Consider the following 16575-nt stretch of genomic DNA (forward strand, 5'->3'; position numbering starts at 1 on the left):
ATTTTGTATTTTTGCTCCATAAAATGTGTCCAAAGTCACCCCCTTCTTCTTGCTGTTCTTGGTGTTTGGAAGCTGTTGCACCTCTGCACTGTTTGCCATCTCTATGTTTTTTTTTCCTCCCCTTTCCAGTCAGAAATCTGAGTGAGGAGGACTGGCTCTCAGTGTATCTGTCTGATGATTGGAGGCTTTAGCCCCAGGCAAATTGTCCATTCTCCGCAGCTGCGCTGTCTTCCCGGGGAAGCCCAGGGTCTGCCTTCCCATGCCTGCTGGTGTTTTGGGTGTTACTGCTCTCAGTTCTCTCCAGTTTCTTCTCCGCTGCCTTACTTCCATGCTCTGAATCTGGCACAGCACTGTCTGCAAGGTACCCCAGTGCCTTTGCCCACCCCGAGGTTCCTGTCCTTTCGGAGGTCCTGTACTCTAGGGGGGAAGGGGTCCTGGCCTCCCTGAGCTTTGAGGGCTTCTGATGGGATTATGTTCAACTGGGTTGGTCTAGATGTGCCCTGAGGCAAAAACCTCTGGTGAGACTCTGATGAAAGGACCCAGCCACTGGGCTACAGGCTCCCCCCGTCTCTCTCAGGATGCTTCCCTGCTGTCTGTGTTGGACACCCCGGGACCAGCCCAGGTTGCTTTCAAGGTGCGCCCTTCAGAACAGCACCTTTGCTGGCCCTGAGGTACTTGCTGCTGCTGCTGCTGTGGGCTCAGCACTCTGGGTTGGGGTGTAGGGGTCCTGTGACCTTCCTTCTGCCTTCCCCTTAGACCCGAGTGTTCTAGGATTCTGGCTTTTGGGGGGGTGTACCTTTTGATTTGAGTCCAGAAGGAGGGTTCCCCACCTCTGTCATATTGTTAAGTTTGAATTTCAGTCCCCTAGGAGCATTCAGTTTGTGATCAGTAAGGAAGGGTTTTCAGAGATCTGAACTTTTGCTGCTTCTAAGCCACCATCTTGACTGGAAGTCAAAACTCAATTTTTTCAACTAAATAGATCTTCTGTCCCCAACTCTGGCCTGTATAAAATCTGAATCTAGTCTATAACTGGTATTGTTTTTCAAAATGTACCTGTGTATTTTTAACCTTTCAAAGAAATCCCATTTGGGGCCTCAGCCTATGGGACAGCCTGATTTGGGCCATGAGGGTATTTGAAAGTAGAACTCAAATAGAATGTTAAAATGGCAATGGACAGGATCTTCGCTGGCTGGGAGGAAGAGAAGGAACAACACAAAGTGACTCTAATTCTTATTAAACTCACCAAGTAAGGCAGCCCAGTGAAGAGGCGTCCGAAATAAGTTATCATAAGATGTTATGTTGCAGCTTTCGTAGGAGGTCAAAACGTCAACCACCATCACATTCCCATCAGCAACTGCGAAATGCAGAGGCGTTCTTCCTTCATAGTCCTGCCAGTTCAGTAAAGATTCAGTGGGAGCAGCATCCTGTTTTTAAATAAACAGAGACTTGAGGAACCCCTGTAACACTGGCTAAATCTCCTGAGAGGGGACTGTCTGCTTAGCCCAGTGCCTGGCACACACACAGTAGGTGCTTAATGAATGCTGTTGACTAACTATTGACTGACACCTATAACTACAAGAGCTATAATTGTCCCCCCACCTCCCAGCCTTCTACTAGCTTTCTTCTAAGTATCATAGACTAATGGGATTCAACAAGTAAACTGTACAAACAAAATATAGACAGGATAAATTGGAGATCATCAATAGAAAGAAAGTACTAACATTCAAACTGACTGGGAAAGACTTCTTGTAGAAGGTCAGATTTTAGATGGGAATTACAGGAAGCCAAAGAAGTTAGGAAGTGGATCTGAAGAAGGAGAGAATTCCCAGTATGGGGAACAGCCCAACCAGTCAGTGAAAATGTCTGGAGTCTAGAGATGGAGTCTTCTGTATGAGGAATAGCAAGGAGGCCAGTGCCACTGGATCAGAGAATCCATATATGAGTAAGGTGTAAAAAAGCTGGAAAGGCAGGAAGGAGTCAGGTTAAAACATATAAGACACATGCATTGATAATGATAAAACAAAATAATATAGGGTCAGTATATATGGCACCATGAGAGGCAATGTGGCTTAGTGGAGAGATAGACAGAGATGGGAGGGCAAAGAAGGGGAGGGTGGAGAGAGAGAGAGAGAGAGAGAGAGAGAGAGAGAGAGAGAGAGAGAGAGAGAGAGAGAGAGAGAGAGAGAGAGAGAGAGAGAGATGGCTTTGGAGTCAGGAAGCCCTGAGTTCAACTTTCACTTCTGACACTAGCTGCTGTAAGAGAGGAATATGCAAGAAAGGAGAAATGGCAAAAGAGAGTGGGGGAAGGGCAGAAAGGAAGAGACCCAGAATTCCAAAGGGAACAGGAGCTGGGAGAACTGAGAAACTGCCAGCTTCAAATCATTCATTTAGCTGAGAGCCTAACAAGAGGATCTCAAAGGCTGGAGGTTTCCCTTTGGACATCAACAGCTTCTTAGTGATCCCTGGAAATCTTTTGCTCAACTCAACATGGTAGATTAGACTTTGAAAGAAGCCATTTACTGAGGAAATCCTCTCCAAGGATTTTCTCCACCTCTCTCTCCCCCCAGTCTATCCTGAACTTCAACAATAACCACATGAGCTCAGAAATAGGGACAACCAGCAGCTGACCAGAAGAGGGGTCAAGGCTTAGAGCCTGGACCCTCCGAAATTTTTTTGGGGGGGTCAATTTGTCAGTCTTTAGGGACTCCTGCTACCCACTTTCCTTACTCAACCCTCCTATTTCCCCTTTCCTGGGTGATTCTCTATTAAATTGTTATTACATAAACCAGGTCTGCCTGCTTTCTGACACCAAACAAGGGGACTGAAGATTTGGGGGAGAATCATACCTCTCCCCAATAAGGAGGATTAGCTCAAGATTAGGGTTAGGGAGTGAACCCAGATCTCAAAGGGAAAGTGGTAGTTGGAGTATTGGGAGGATCCAGAGGCAGGAAAATCTATCCTGCCTCTCAACAACAGCTGAGATCAAGAAGGGAGGCAGTGGGTCATTTCTCCAAAGCCCTCTCCTCCAGTCCTTAACCTCTACCTCCCAAACCAAATCTCTGAGACATACTCTGACCCTCAGGGAAACAAACTCAGGTTGTCCTCACCAAAAGGAAGAGAGGGGAAGATCAACCTCTTTTCCCCTCTCATTCTCTCAACCCCTTCTCTCCCTCTCCCCTATTCACCAGGGTATGGGGGTATAACCTCCCTTAAGGGCCATATATTACACTGCATGACTTTGGGGAAGTCAGATTATTTCTTTTGCGACTCTCCAAGACTAAGTTGCAGCAAAGGTGCTGAAGGTCACTAGGAGAGGGAGTTTCTTCACTGGGTACTCCCAGACAATAAAGAAATCACAGCCTAGCTTGAGAGAAAATAGAGTGGATGGGGGTAGTTGTTGTTGAGTCATTTTGTTGTTGTCAAGATCCCATTTAGGATTTTTTGGGGGAAGATATTGGAATGGTTTGCCATTTTATTCTCCAATCCATTTTACAGATGGGGAAACTGTGGTAAACAAGGTTAACCATTTGACCAAGGTTAAGTAAACAAGGTGCCCAGGATCACACAGCTAATAAGTAGCTGAGGCCAAATTTGAATTTGGGTCTTCCTGACTCCAGGTCTTCCTGACTCTATCAACTGCATCACCTTACTGCCCTTATCTCATTCCCTCTTTACAAAAATGACATTGGCAGCTATTATCTCCATTTTATAGAAGAGGAAACTGCCTTGTCCCACAACCAGTAAAGAAGAGATGGGATTTGCAACCAGGTGTCCTCTGATCACAAATCCAGCTGGTTTATCCCCTTTAGCAGACGCTTTCCATTTGATCGCCTTTGAAATGGGTAATTGTGGATTTTTCTTTATAAAGAAGCAATCACACCCTAGTAGGAAGAGTTCTAGACTTTGATTCAGAAGATAACACTAGCTCTGCCACTGATTGGCTGTGTAAGTTGGGGGAAATTAACTTTACCTCTCTAAGAGTCTTAGCTTCCTTATCAATAAATGAAGAGATTGGTTAGCATGATATTTCTAAGGTACCTGCCACTTCCAATATCATAAGACATAATTTGGATGGCTTTGAGCATCAGAGGAATTTCAAATGGAGATTTGTTTAATTTGAAATTAATTAGGCCAAAAGGAAAATTTTCTTTTTACTTGGCAGTTTAGATTTTAAATTTGTACCACTGATCAAAGAAAAATATTGAGAGCTCTCTATTTTCTACCTTCTTTTCTGAAAGGCTGGGCGCTCTCTTTCTTGATTTTGTAGCTGACTCCCTTTGAAATTATTGCCTGACATATGTTTGCTCCTCATCTTTATGTCTCAGAATTCTTATCTTCCTTCACAGGTCTGCTTCCGTCCATCTCCTCCATAAAACCTTCCCTGATCTATCCAGGTATCCTCCCCCTTCAAAGTGCCTTGTATTTATGTACTTGTGATCATGTTAAAAAACAAACAAACCAACCCCAAACCTCATCCCCACATACAAAGTGTAATTTTCCCCCCTTTGTGTCCTCAGTACCTAGTGCAGTTAATAAGTACTCCACAATTATTCGCTGGAGTTAATGAATGGTTTAGGAAACTTTATATTAAAAGGGAGTATGTCCTAATGAATACCTGCCTTGTGTACTGTATTCTAAGGGAATCTAGGCTGAAGATTCCTCAACAAGGATGATTCTCTAACTTGGGATCAGATCAACACAAGGACCACCAGCCACTATTCAGAGGACTGATGACGAAGCATACTATCCACCTTCACAGAGATGATGGATTAAGTATGCAGAATGAAACACATTTTTTTGGACATGGCCTTTGTTTGACTATATACTGGTTATGAGGGTTTCGCTTTTTGTTTTTTTTTCTTCAATGTGGGGGATAATGGGAGGGAGAGAAAATAGAATTGAGTTGCTTAAAAATATTAAAAATTTGGATCCACACATTTCCACCTAATAAAAAAACTACTCAGTCTTCTTTCTCACATAATAATATTGTATAATAATAATAATAATATAATATAAATATAATAAAATAATTATAATGATAATAATACAATAATGCTGACCTCTAAATGCTTCTAGGGAAGCAAAGGAGAAATATATATGTATATATATTTGTACTCAGGTTATTAAGCACCATTCTAAGAATAATGGGGAAAGTAGAATTCAATGTCATTAAGCATGCTTCAATATCAAAAGAGAGATTATTTTTTAAACCCTTACTTTCCATCTTAGAAGCTATACGACATATTAGTTCCAAAGCAGAAAAGCTATAAGGACCAGGCAATTGGGGTTAACTGACTTGTCCAGGGTCACACAGCTAGGAAGTATTTGGGGTCAGATTTGAACCTAGGACCTCCCATTTCTAGGCCTGGCTCTCAATCCATTGAGCCATCAAGCTTCCCCAAAAAGAGATTTTAATAGGAAATATCTACTCACCAGAATGCATCTGACAGTGTGGACTGCACTAGGATCTTTGTGGTTAGCTGCCCAGTGAAGTGGGATCTTTCCTTCAATATCAGGGATTCCAATATTAGAATCATGTTTGATTAGAAGCTTCACATGCTCCGGGTTATTGTAATAGGCACTCCAATGCAGAGCTGTTTGCTAGAAATGTAAAAACCAGTATGTATAGGTATAAAGCCTGTATAACTTTAGTTTTAAATAGAAAGACCACTAGACTTTATTTCTGAAAAATTATTTTAAAAGAGGCAATCAATTGCTAACAAATTAATATGTAGTTTATGACAAGATAAAGTTTGATTCTTTTCTTTATCACCGACAGACTGTCCATGAGCTTAATGATATAGGATCACAGTTTTAATACTGGAAAGGACCATTTAATGTTCATCCAGTTCAACCTTCTTAGTTGATTAATGAGGAAACTTAGGACACAGATGTAAGGTGATGCTCAAGGCTTGAGGGGGTTACAGATAGCTCTCTCTAATAAGACTAAATCCTCCCATTTGTGCCTTTGATCTCATCCCATCTCTTGTCCTCCCCTTCTTTCATCAGAATTTCAGGCTTTCCCACTCCATTGGCTATTTCCATTTGGCTTATAAACATGTTCTCTTCTCCATCATTAGAAATCTTTCGCTTGATCCTTCCAACTACTCAGACTCTTGCTTTCTCTTCCCAGCCCTTGAAAAACTCCTTAACTCATTGCCTCCACTTCACTCAACCCACTCAATACTTAACAAATCCCTGCAAATCTGACTTCCAAGTCCACTCTTGAAATTACTTTTCGAAAAGTTTCCAGTGACTTCGCAGCTTCAAAATCCAGTGGACTTAATAAAACGAATGCATAGAAAATTAATGTTAGATTGGGATATTATTGAAAAAATATTTTTCTTCTTTTCCTTTCTTGGGGTCAGGATGAAACAGTCTGATTTTAGAGCCACAAAGAGTCTTCCCCAGACTATGACATTGGGTTGGGGTTCCCTTCTTTTGTCCAGATCTTTTGTCTTTGTTAAGGATAACAGGCTTAAGGGTATATGACTGGCTGACTTTTGTTATAAGCAGGATGGAGACCTCCTCCTGGTTCATCTGTAAACAAGAACTCTTTTGAATGATGAAATCAGCCAGGTCCAGCCACCACCTTGGGAAGAGTGTGGTAGGCAGCCATTTTGAAAAGCCAGGAGAAAAGAATATGCTGAGGCCTGCCTCTTCCTGTGGGAGGAAGTTGAGTTCTCTGGGACCACTTCCTACATGCTTGTTTTCCAATCAGAGATGTATGTCCTCTGGAGGGACTGAGTGATGCACAAAGGGCATGTATTGGCGTGTCTAGTGTGATAAAGGATGGAAAGGTTTGCAATTTGCAAAACTGTGCAAAAACTACAAAGTGCAAACCTAGGTATGATTGACAGTGGCATGTGACAAGGGTCACATGGGAGCCTGAACAGAAGGATCTGGGAAGACTCCATCTTGCCCCAACGGACTTTTTTTCTGGGCTCCTGAGGAAGTCCAGAGGAAGGTCTGAAGAGGATTTCCTTGTGTTGAATTGAGGAGGGGTTCCTGTGTCTAGTTGCGGGCAGCATTCAGTCTCACTTGGACATCAGGACTTGCTTGAACATCTAACAACAGATCCTGGCTCTAACTGGTTTTGGACCCGTACTGTGATATTTGGGTATTTTGTTAAGTTCTTGTAGTTTAGTAACCTAGTTAGCATAGTTAGTTAGTTTTTTAAATAAGAATAAGCACAAGTAAATCCCTAAGCCCTTATTCCTTTCCCTTCCAAAACAATAAAGTAGATTTTTATATGTTTTTCCTTCTTGTGTTTCCCTTATCAAAAAACCTATCCTAACACGAGGAAATAGTGCTCTTTTCTAGCCGATTCCTTTTTTTCCTCCTTCTCTCTTTGGCCCAATTTTGCCTAGTTGCTTATATTCTTTTGGTGTTTGTTTGGACTGTGAGGGAGTCCAATGGCTAGTTAGACATCTCAAACAGTCTTTTAATAAATTAATATTTTAAAATGAAAAAAATACAGCCTCTAGAGAATTACATTTGTTATAAATGCAACCAAGATTAAAGGGGAAACAACTGGGGGAAAATTTAAAGCAAATTTCTCTGATAAAGGCATCATTTCTCAAATATATAGAGAACTGAGTCAAATTTAGGAGGATGTAAGCCATTATCCTGTTGACAAATGGTTAAAGGATATGAAAGGGCAATTTTCAGATGAAGAAATCAAAACTATCTATAATTATATAAAAAAAATGTTCTAAATTACTATTGACTGGAGGAGTGCAAATTAAAACAACTCTGAGGTACCACCTCACATGTATCAGATTGACAATAAAGGAAAGCGATACATTTTAGAGGGGATTTGGCAAAATTGGGACACTAATGCATTATCGGTAGAGTTGTGAACTATTCTGGAGGGGAATTTGGAACAGTGCCCAAAGGGCTATAAAGCTGCACATACTATTTGATCCAGTAGTACCATTACTAGGTCTGTATCCCAAAGGTAAAAAACCCTATTTGTACAAAAATATTTATAGCAACTTTTTTTTTGTAGTGGCAAAGAATTGGAAATTGAGGGGATGTCCGTTAGTTTGGGGAATGGTTGAACAAATTGTGGCATGTGATGGTGATGAAATACTATTGCAGTATAAGAAATGGATAAGAACAGGATGATTTCAGAAAAACCTATTAAGATCTACATAAACGGATGCAGAGTGAAGTAAGCAGAGCCAGGAGAATGTTGTACACATGAATAGCAGTAGTGTATGACGATCAAATGTGAGAGACGTAGCTAGCCTCAGTAATATGTGATCCAAGACACATCTGAAGGACTTAAGATAAAGAATGATGTCCACCCCCAGAGAAAGAACTGATGGAATCTGAATGCGGTTTGAAGCATACTGTTTTTCACTTTTTATTTTATTTGTATTGTATTTTAGTTTGATCTGAGTATAACCCATATGGAAATATGCTTTGTGTTTTCATATATGTATAGCCCAGGCCTAGTTGCTTGCCATCTTGGAATGGTGGTGGGGAGGCAATGGAGGGAAGGAGTCAATTTGGATCTTATTGTTTTGGAAGATGTTTGTTAAAGGTTGTGATTACAAATAATTTTGGGGAAAAAAAGCGGGTGGATTTTCCTCAATCCATGACCTGTTGGTCATTCTGAATGTCCTATAAGTAGGTGAAAATCATGCTGTGCAAACAGAACTCATCACCTTCCCCCACTTCCAAATTTCATGGTTGCTGTTGTGGGAGCCACAATTCTTCAGGATGCACAAGTTAGTGTCCTTCTTGGCTGTCTCCCCTCCTTTTCTGCCTAATCTCCAAACAGCTGCCAAATCCCATGCATTTTTATCTACACAGCTTGGCTTAAATCTGTCTCCTGCCCGCCTTAATATAGGTCCTCATCACCTCCTGCCTGGTCTATTGTAAGAGTTTATCAATTTGTCTACTTGGGTCTACTCTCTCCCCACTCTAAACTCTCCTTTACAAAGTTTAATCTTCTAAGGTAGAGATCTGACCATCCCACTCCCATATTTAAAAAACCCAACACACCTTTGTGGCTCTCTTTTTCCTCTAGGATACAATACAAAATCTTCAGTTTGGATATTAAGACCCACCAGAGTGTGGTTCCAATTTTTCCAGTTTCCTTTTAAGTTATTTCATTTCATAATTATGTTTCAGCCAAACTTGACTATTAGTGCTTCATAAATGAACGATTTATACATTCCCTCCTCATCTTCATCTCTTGGAATTATTATATTGCTTCAAGGCTCAGCTCTGACAGAGGTAAGATTTGTGTCCCAGGTTTGTTCTAACTTTAAGGCTAACCATCTATCTTGACACACTGCTGCCCTTTGAGAATATTACATTTTAGTGTTCTACTAAAAATCACCATGAATAATGTGGAATAGTGCATAAAGCATTAGGCTTTGAGGCAGAAAGTTCTGGGTTCAAATTCCTCCTTGATCCTGGGCAAGTCACTGACCCTCTCTTAGCCTTTTTTGTTGGAATTCAGTCATTCTGTTTGTGTCTGGTTCTTCAAAACCCCAGGGACTATACCATCCATGGGGTTTTCTTGGCAAGGATAGTGGGAGTGACTTGCTGTTTCCTTCTCCAGTGGATCTGGTAGATCCCTTTTTAGTCAGGCATTTGGAGGTTAAGTGACTTGCCCAGGGTCACATAGCTAAGATGAGTCTGAGACTGGATTCGAACTTAAATCTTCCTGACTCCAGACCCAGCACTCTTAACCACCGAGTCACAGCTCCCTCTATAAAATGCAGATTCTAAAAGCACCTATCTCATAGAGATGAGGATCAAATGAGATGTATGCAAACTCATTTGCAAACCTTAAAGTATAATATAAATGTGAGCTATTACTATCATTATTACCTTATTTTTGTCCTGTGTATCCACTTCTCCTGGTGCCATAAACTTTAACAAAAGAGCCAAACATTTAGGGCTTTTATGTCGGGTTGCCAAATGCAGTGGAGTCATTTCTTCTAAGTCCTTTTGCATCCAGTTTGCCCTCCGAGTGAGTAAGAGTTTCATGAAACGATAATTTCCCTAGGAAAAAAAAAGGACCATAATAATGAGTCAACAATTCGCTAAGCAATAAACTCTAATGTTTTCCCTGAAGAGTTACATTCGTAGACCTAGCCACTACATACTCCAACCCTATACATTTTAGTGACATGGAAGCAAAGTGGAGGCCCCCTAAGCAACCCCAGAGTTATGGTAAAGTTACCATGGTAACCATGGCAAAGTACCATTCAGAACAGTGCTCTACCCACTTACAGAACAGCTAATAGAATAGCTAAATTTTAATTTTAAACTTAAATTACACAAATTTAAATTTTAAACTTCAGCTAAATTTTTAGAGCCTATTCATTAACTGATGATCACTGAAGTGTAGTTAGTTTTGTTTTGTATGGGGAAATAAAAATCCCAGAGGGGAGAGAATTAGAATAGGAACAAAGAAAAAAATATTGTATTTCCAAATTTCCTTTTTCAGAGGAACTTTGTCTTACATTACCAGTAAGAGCTGCATAAACACATTCAAGCAATCCCTATCTTTTCATTTTTTTTTAAACCCTTACCTTCTGTCTTTGGTTCTAAGGCAGAAGAGCACTAAGAGCTAGGCAACTGGGGTTAAATGACTTGCCCAGGGTCACACAGCTAGGAAGTGTCTGAGGTCCCATTTGAACCCAGGACCTCCTGTCTCTGAGCCGCTCTCAATTCATTGAGTCACCCAACTGCCCCAATCTCTCTCTATCTTTTCAAAGGACAAAAGAAGTGGGGCCCTTTCTACTGGATACATCTTTATGTTTCTCTAAACATAGGGTAAGAAGGAAGATTTTTCTGATATGTTTGCTTGAGGGCCCAAGATTTAAACTCGTGGTATTGGACACAGTTGCTTGGTCTGCTAAAAATAAATCTCATTATAGAGACTTCTGAATATGGTTATCATTGGATTTAAAAATATTTTTCTAGAATATTCTCTATGAAAACAAATGCCCCCTAATTGATTCACTCTGCTAAGTACAGGGGATAGAAAGACACAGACCTTGATCTTCAAGAACATATAATCTAATAGAGGAGGCAAGGCAATCGGGGAAACCTGGGGAAAGTTCTAAGAGAAATTTGTGGAAGAAAGATCTCTTTTAACATGAGAGGGATAAAGTAAAGAAGGCTTCATGGAAGAAGCGGCAGCTAAGTGGGTTTAGAAGAAAGTCTCTGTAGAGAGATAGGGGTATGGAAGAGTCTACTCCAGGTATTGAGGACAGCACAAGGAAAGACATGGTGATGGGAAAGGGCAAACATATGCATAATACTTTAAGAGTCTACCAAATATTTTATTCATGATAATTTTATAAGACACAGATGAGCAAGGATCACCAATACCATTTTTGATCAGCAAACAACAAATGACTTGGTCTGGCCACAAAACAGTAAGTATCAGAAAGAGGATTCAAACCAATGCCTTTAGACTTCAAATTTCACATTCTTGCTACTTTTATGGAAACAAAGATAGATGAAATCAGGCTGGAAAGGTGAATTTAATTCAGGTTGTGGAGAGTCTGAGGCACTAAATCATCATCCCTATTCTGCTCTTCTTTTGCCCCCACTACAGCGGAAACAATCTTACTAATACTCCTCTGTGTTCCTTTCCACAGTTTGTTTAGCCGCCTCTCCACAACTAGTCTGGCATTGACTACTAACACTTTTTGTCATTGCTAACCGGTTAGATGTGAGGAGAAGCCTCAGGACTGTTTTACTTATATTTCTCTTCTTATTAGATATTTGGAGCAGTTTCTCATATGGTTTTTAATTGTTTACAATTCTTCTGAGAACTATTTGTTCAACTCCTTTGACTGCTTACCTATTTGGGAATGGCTTTTGTTCTTATAGATTTCTGTTAGTTGTCTATTTATCTTGGATATCAAATCCTTATCTGAGAAATTTGATACAAAGATTTTTTTCCCAGTCAACTATTTCTTTTTCTTATCCTAGATGCATTTTAATTTTGTTTGTGCAAAAGCTTTTGAATTTAATCAAAATTATCTATTTTATCTTTTGTAATTGCTGCTATCCCTTGTTTGGCTAAGAATTCATTTCCTACTCAAAGCTGTGAAAGGCATACATAATCTACTTCTCTCCTAGTTTTTTTTGTGGCATGATCTTTTATATTCAGGTTGCATATTCATTTTGAATTTAATGTAGATTATAGTATAAGTCTAATTTCTGCCAGACTGCTTTCTAGTTTTCTCAGCAGTTCTTATCACATAGGGTATTATTTCCTAAGTAATTTATGTTTTCAGGTTTATTGAACATTTGAGTATCGAGTTCCATTGTTTCTGATTTTCCCTTTTTTAATCTTTTGCGTTGATCTACTTTTCTGCTTTTAAAAACCCAATACCAAATGGTTTTGATAGCTGGTATTTTAAAATATATTTTGAGGTCAGAAGTACTAGTCCCCCCTCCCTTCATTTCCATCTTTTCTCAGTTTTCCCTAGTTTTTTTATTTTTCCAAATGAATTTTGTCATTATTTCATTGAATTCTGTAAAACGTCCTTTTTGTAGTTTGATTGATATACCATTAAATCTGTAAGTTAATTTTGGCAGTATTGTTATTTTTATTATATTGACATGGTCCAGCCATGAGCAGTGAATATTCTTCTAGTTACTTAGTTTTTCTTAATGTAGCATTTTGTAAGTGAATCTATAAACTTACATTTAAAGAAAAGATTTTGAGATATAAGATAGATGATAATATAGTTAACTGAATTAGGAACTAGCAAAAGGGTTAGACCCTTCCCCCACAGATTATGAGCTTTTGTTTGGAACTTGGATAGCATCGCCTTATGGGTGAGACATTTATAGATCTAGTCATATGCTAAGTTCAGAAGTTTGGGGATCTAGCCTTCTAGAAGGAGATGGATAGTTCCTGGGCAGATGTGACCTCATGGAGATTGAAGATGATCCTATAATCCATCTTGTTAGTGAGAGAAGGGGGACTCTTGGGTAGCAATAGTCTTTTTAGGAAAAGATAATGGTGCATAACTTCATTTCCTCCAGCACTGAAAGCTGGACAAATATTTAGACAATGAGCCATGACAAGGGGAGCTAAAACAGAGACTTTGCTCTCCATTCTTTCCATGAGGTTTTCAGATGGTATCAGTGTGACGAGAGACAGGCATTGCTCCTCTAGCTGCTTCAAGCATGCTTCACATCCTGAATCTATGCACTCGAGGTTATACCATAAAGGTGAGCGCCCATATGAATCTCTGGGATGAAAGAGGGACTTGCCAGAATGCTAAACGTTGCCATCAACCCCAAATTGACATATTTTCCCCTAGGGGAGTCCAAATTACAGGAGAGTACAACAAATCCGGAAGGAATATACAGGACCTTGGGAATGAAAGGCCTTCCTGGAGGGATTGGAGAATTGTAATGACTGTTAATGTTCTATTGTTGAGTTCTTTATGGAGGAGTCAGAAAGCATTTATGATTGAGAAGTCAGTTTAAGGAAGGAAAAGGCTTAGATTAAATGATTTCCAAGACCCCTTATAGCTATAAATCTTATGATCTAAGGAAGGAATACATAGAAAAAATTATTATGACAAAAATTATGGCATAATTTAACATCTTGTTATCAATCTAAGCATAGGGAGGATGGGCAGAAGTCTAACCTTGGTCTAATAGTTAAACTGGAAGGATATTTGTTGTGGTCCAAATGGATAGGTAATTGACCCATATACAGTGATATGAAGAAGGCCCAATAATGGGGATGACTGAGTTGACAATCAGAGCAGAACTAGAAAAATAAGACTGACTCAATACATAGTTAGAGAAATATTGAGGTAACTTTCCTTATAGCTCCCCTGTTTAGGGCTAGCACTGATCCAAAAATATAAGCTGGGATGAAGTCTACCTTGATATGGAGAGAGGACATGGGGGTTGTTGGAAAATATGTTGCTGATCCCTACATACAGTTTATTTGGTTGGAGGTAACTATCTTTATTTCAGGCATCTGAAAAAATAAGGGGATAAAAGATCAATTTTTCCCCTTCTTTTTTATTATCTAGGAAATTCCCTTTATTTGAAATTGTCTGTTTTGAAAACATTCTAGATTTACTAGCATAAATCCCAAAGTAATCAACTGTTTTCTGAAGTAAACTGTTTATGGTTTTGTTATTATAAAGAAATCAAGTATGATTTATAGATTTTTATTTTCACCAATAAAGAATTATATAATAGCCTCAAATTTTAGACATATAAAGTCTTTAATATGTAGTTTAGGAAAACAAAAAATGATTCAACTGCCTGTATAAGAAAAATTCAGTTAATAGCTTATAAAGGGTTTGCCTCTGTTTTGATATTAAAACAGATGTATGGCATTTGGTGATTTTCATTTGTTCTTTATATTTTGCTTATTTGAGCTTCATTTATTGAGATTATTCATTTTAAAGAGAGCCAAGGGGAAATGAAAAAATTTCCTCAAGAGGGCACCCTGTTCCAAATTTCTTGCCATCTCCTTCTTCTAAAAAGCAATAAGTACTCAAGAAAACCAAATAAATCAATGGGGCACTTTTCATACCCAGAAATCAGGTTTGACCTTTCTGGTCATAACATTTCAAAGATAATAAAATAATTCGTCGTGACCTTTAAAAGATATTTAACCACTGCAATCCTGCTGATGTATAAGTCAGTGGGAGTTGTGGTTGGGCAAAGATTTTTGCCTTGAACCCCTTACTAGTACATATACAGAAATACTGTGACAAATTTTTATAGATCAGCTTTATAGATGAAAAGAAGCACAAAGTCTATTGTGGACAGGCATTACTTTTAAAGAAGAAAGAACACCTGAAGCACTTTAAAGATAAGAAAGTCTATATTGATGACTATCCATTTATACCAGAGATTACCTATTTAAAACATTTTCAACAAAAATATCTGGGAAATGTACATTATGATAAAAGTGTGAGCATGGCAAGATAGAGATGGTCAGGTAGGATCAGGTTACAGGAAGATCCTTGAATGAGTTGAGGATTAAAGAATATAAACTGTGAATTTCAAAACTATTCCACCCTATTCAGACCATTCTTTAGAAGATCTGATTTAGCTATTTCCTGATCAATAACAATAGAGATACTTGGTATAACAGAATCAGGTCTACAATCTCCACCCTACTCAGTGTAACAAGATTAGGAAGGGCTGCATCAAACTCAAGATTTAATTATTTGACAATATGGCCTTCAACAGACATGTACAAAAAAAAGGACAGACCTTTGGGCGGTCCTAGGTCATGCTAGAGCCACCATTGCACATGTGAAATGCAGGAAGTGAGGTAGAGAACAGCCTCTGGAGTTCTTGGGACTTCCTGTGAAGAGGGCTAGAGTCAGTTTGAGGCTGGTGCTTGGAGGTGGAGTTGGAGGAGACACCCCCCCCCCCCTGCCTGCTTTCCTTCAGATTGGTCATGTGAATGATAAGGACTGATACCCTTTTTCTGCCTTGGCTATCCAAGGCCTTAAAGCCTGCTTTGGCTCAGCCTGAGCCAGAGTGGGGTCTGAGTTAAACCTCTTTCCTTCTCTCCCTTTCCCTTCTCTCTCTCTCTCTCTCTCTCTCTCTCTCTCTCTCTCTCTCTCTCTCTCTCTCATACTTTCTTCCTCCTGTTGTAATTAAAAACATCATAAAAAATTGGCAGCTGACTTGAGTGTTTCATTTTGGAATTACATAAGTGAATTCCTTGGCGACCTTAAATTAATACATATCAGTCTCTTAAAGTGATTTCAATATCACAAAACATACCAGAAGCCAGAAGCAGTCAAAAGGTTAAGTTCAGGTAGCCCAAGTCAGAGGCAAAGGAGCTATCAAATAACATGGATGAATAAGAAGCCAGAGGTCAACTATCCGAGCCATGGGGTCAGCATGAAATCATTGCTAAAAACAATAGCCAAGAAAATCCTGGAATTTAGGAATTTCCATCTAGGGTCATAGAGGCAAGAGATACTTGGTCCAGGATAGACAAAGAATCAAAATTTCAAGGAGCTGTAAACAGTGTTCCTTCTACTTTTTAGAAGTTGTCAAATAGGTGACTATGGTCCATTAGCGGACATCTATGCTATAGAAGCTCAAGTAATGAAGGCTAGGCATATGAAAATGTTATTTAATGGCTTAGGAGAACTATGCCCATGATCAGGCTCTTCCTATTCCATCCCAACTCCAAAGAGATAAACTCATTATGTATGTCTACGCTCAAGTAAGAAACTTTAGATCAAGTCCATCATCATTATCACATCCATTATCAATATTATTAGGTAGTGAGTTTCCTGATCCTGAAGGTCTTGAAGAGTTTGGAAGCCCACTTTGAGTTGTACTGGATCTGAGGGCTCTTCCAATTCTGAGACTACTACTATCATCATTAACAAATGGTTGCATGTCCAAAAGAAGGAACCAAGGATGGTGAAGGGCATAGAAAGCATGTCATAGGAGAGTGAGTTGAAAGAAATGAATACATTTCACATGGAAAACTTAAAGACCTAGTGAGAGCCATCTCTGAGGATGTAACTTGTTCTGCTTAGCCCCAGGAAGCAGAATTAGTAACAAAGAACA

General features: G+C 39.4%; 1 protein-coding gene across 3 annotated transcripts in view; it reads right to left on the reverse strand.

Annotated features, from left to right (window-relative positions):
* Positions 1 to 16575, reverse strand: part of INVS (inversin) — a 233030-nt gene that overhangs the window by 78577 nt on the left and 137878 nt on the right. For all 3 annotated transcript variants that reach the window (XM_007498992.3, XM_001364441.4, XM_056805897.1), the window contains exons 4-6: positions 9853 to 10026; positions 5434 to 5601; positions 1244 to 1424 (exon numbers count right to left, since the gene is read on the reverse strand). In XM_007498992.3, coding sequence (XP_007499054.2) covers positions 1244 to 1424; positions 5434 to 5601; positions 9853 to 10026 — 523 coding nt within the window. The remainder of the gene's footprint in view (positions 1 to 1243; positions 1425 to 5433; positions 5602 to 9852; positions 10027 to 16575) is intronic.

This window comes from Monodelphis domestica, chromosome 7 (assembly GCF_027887165.1).
Source record: "Monodelphis domestica isolate mMonDom1 chromosome 7, mMonDom1.pri, whole genome shotgun sequence".
Taxonomy (NCBI): Eukaryota; Metazoa; Chordata; class Mammalia; order Didelphimorphia; family Didelphidae; genus Monodelphis; species Monodelphis domestica.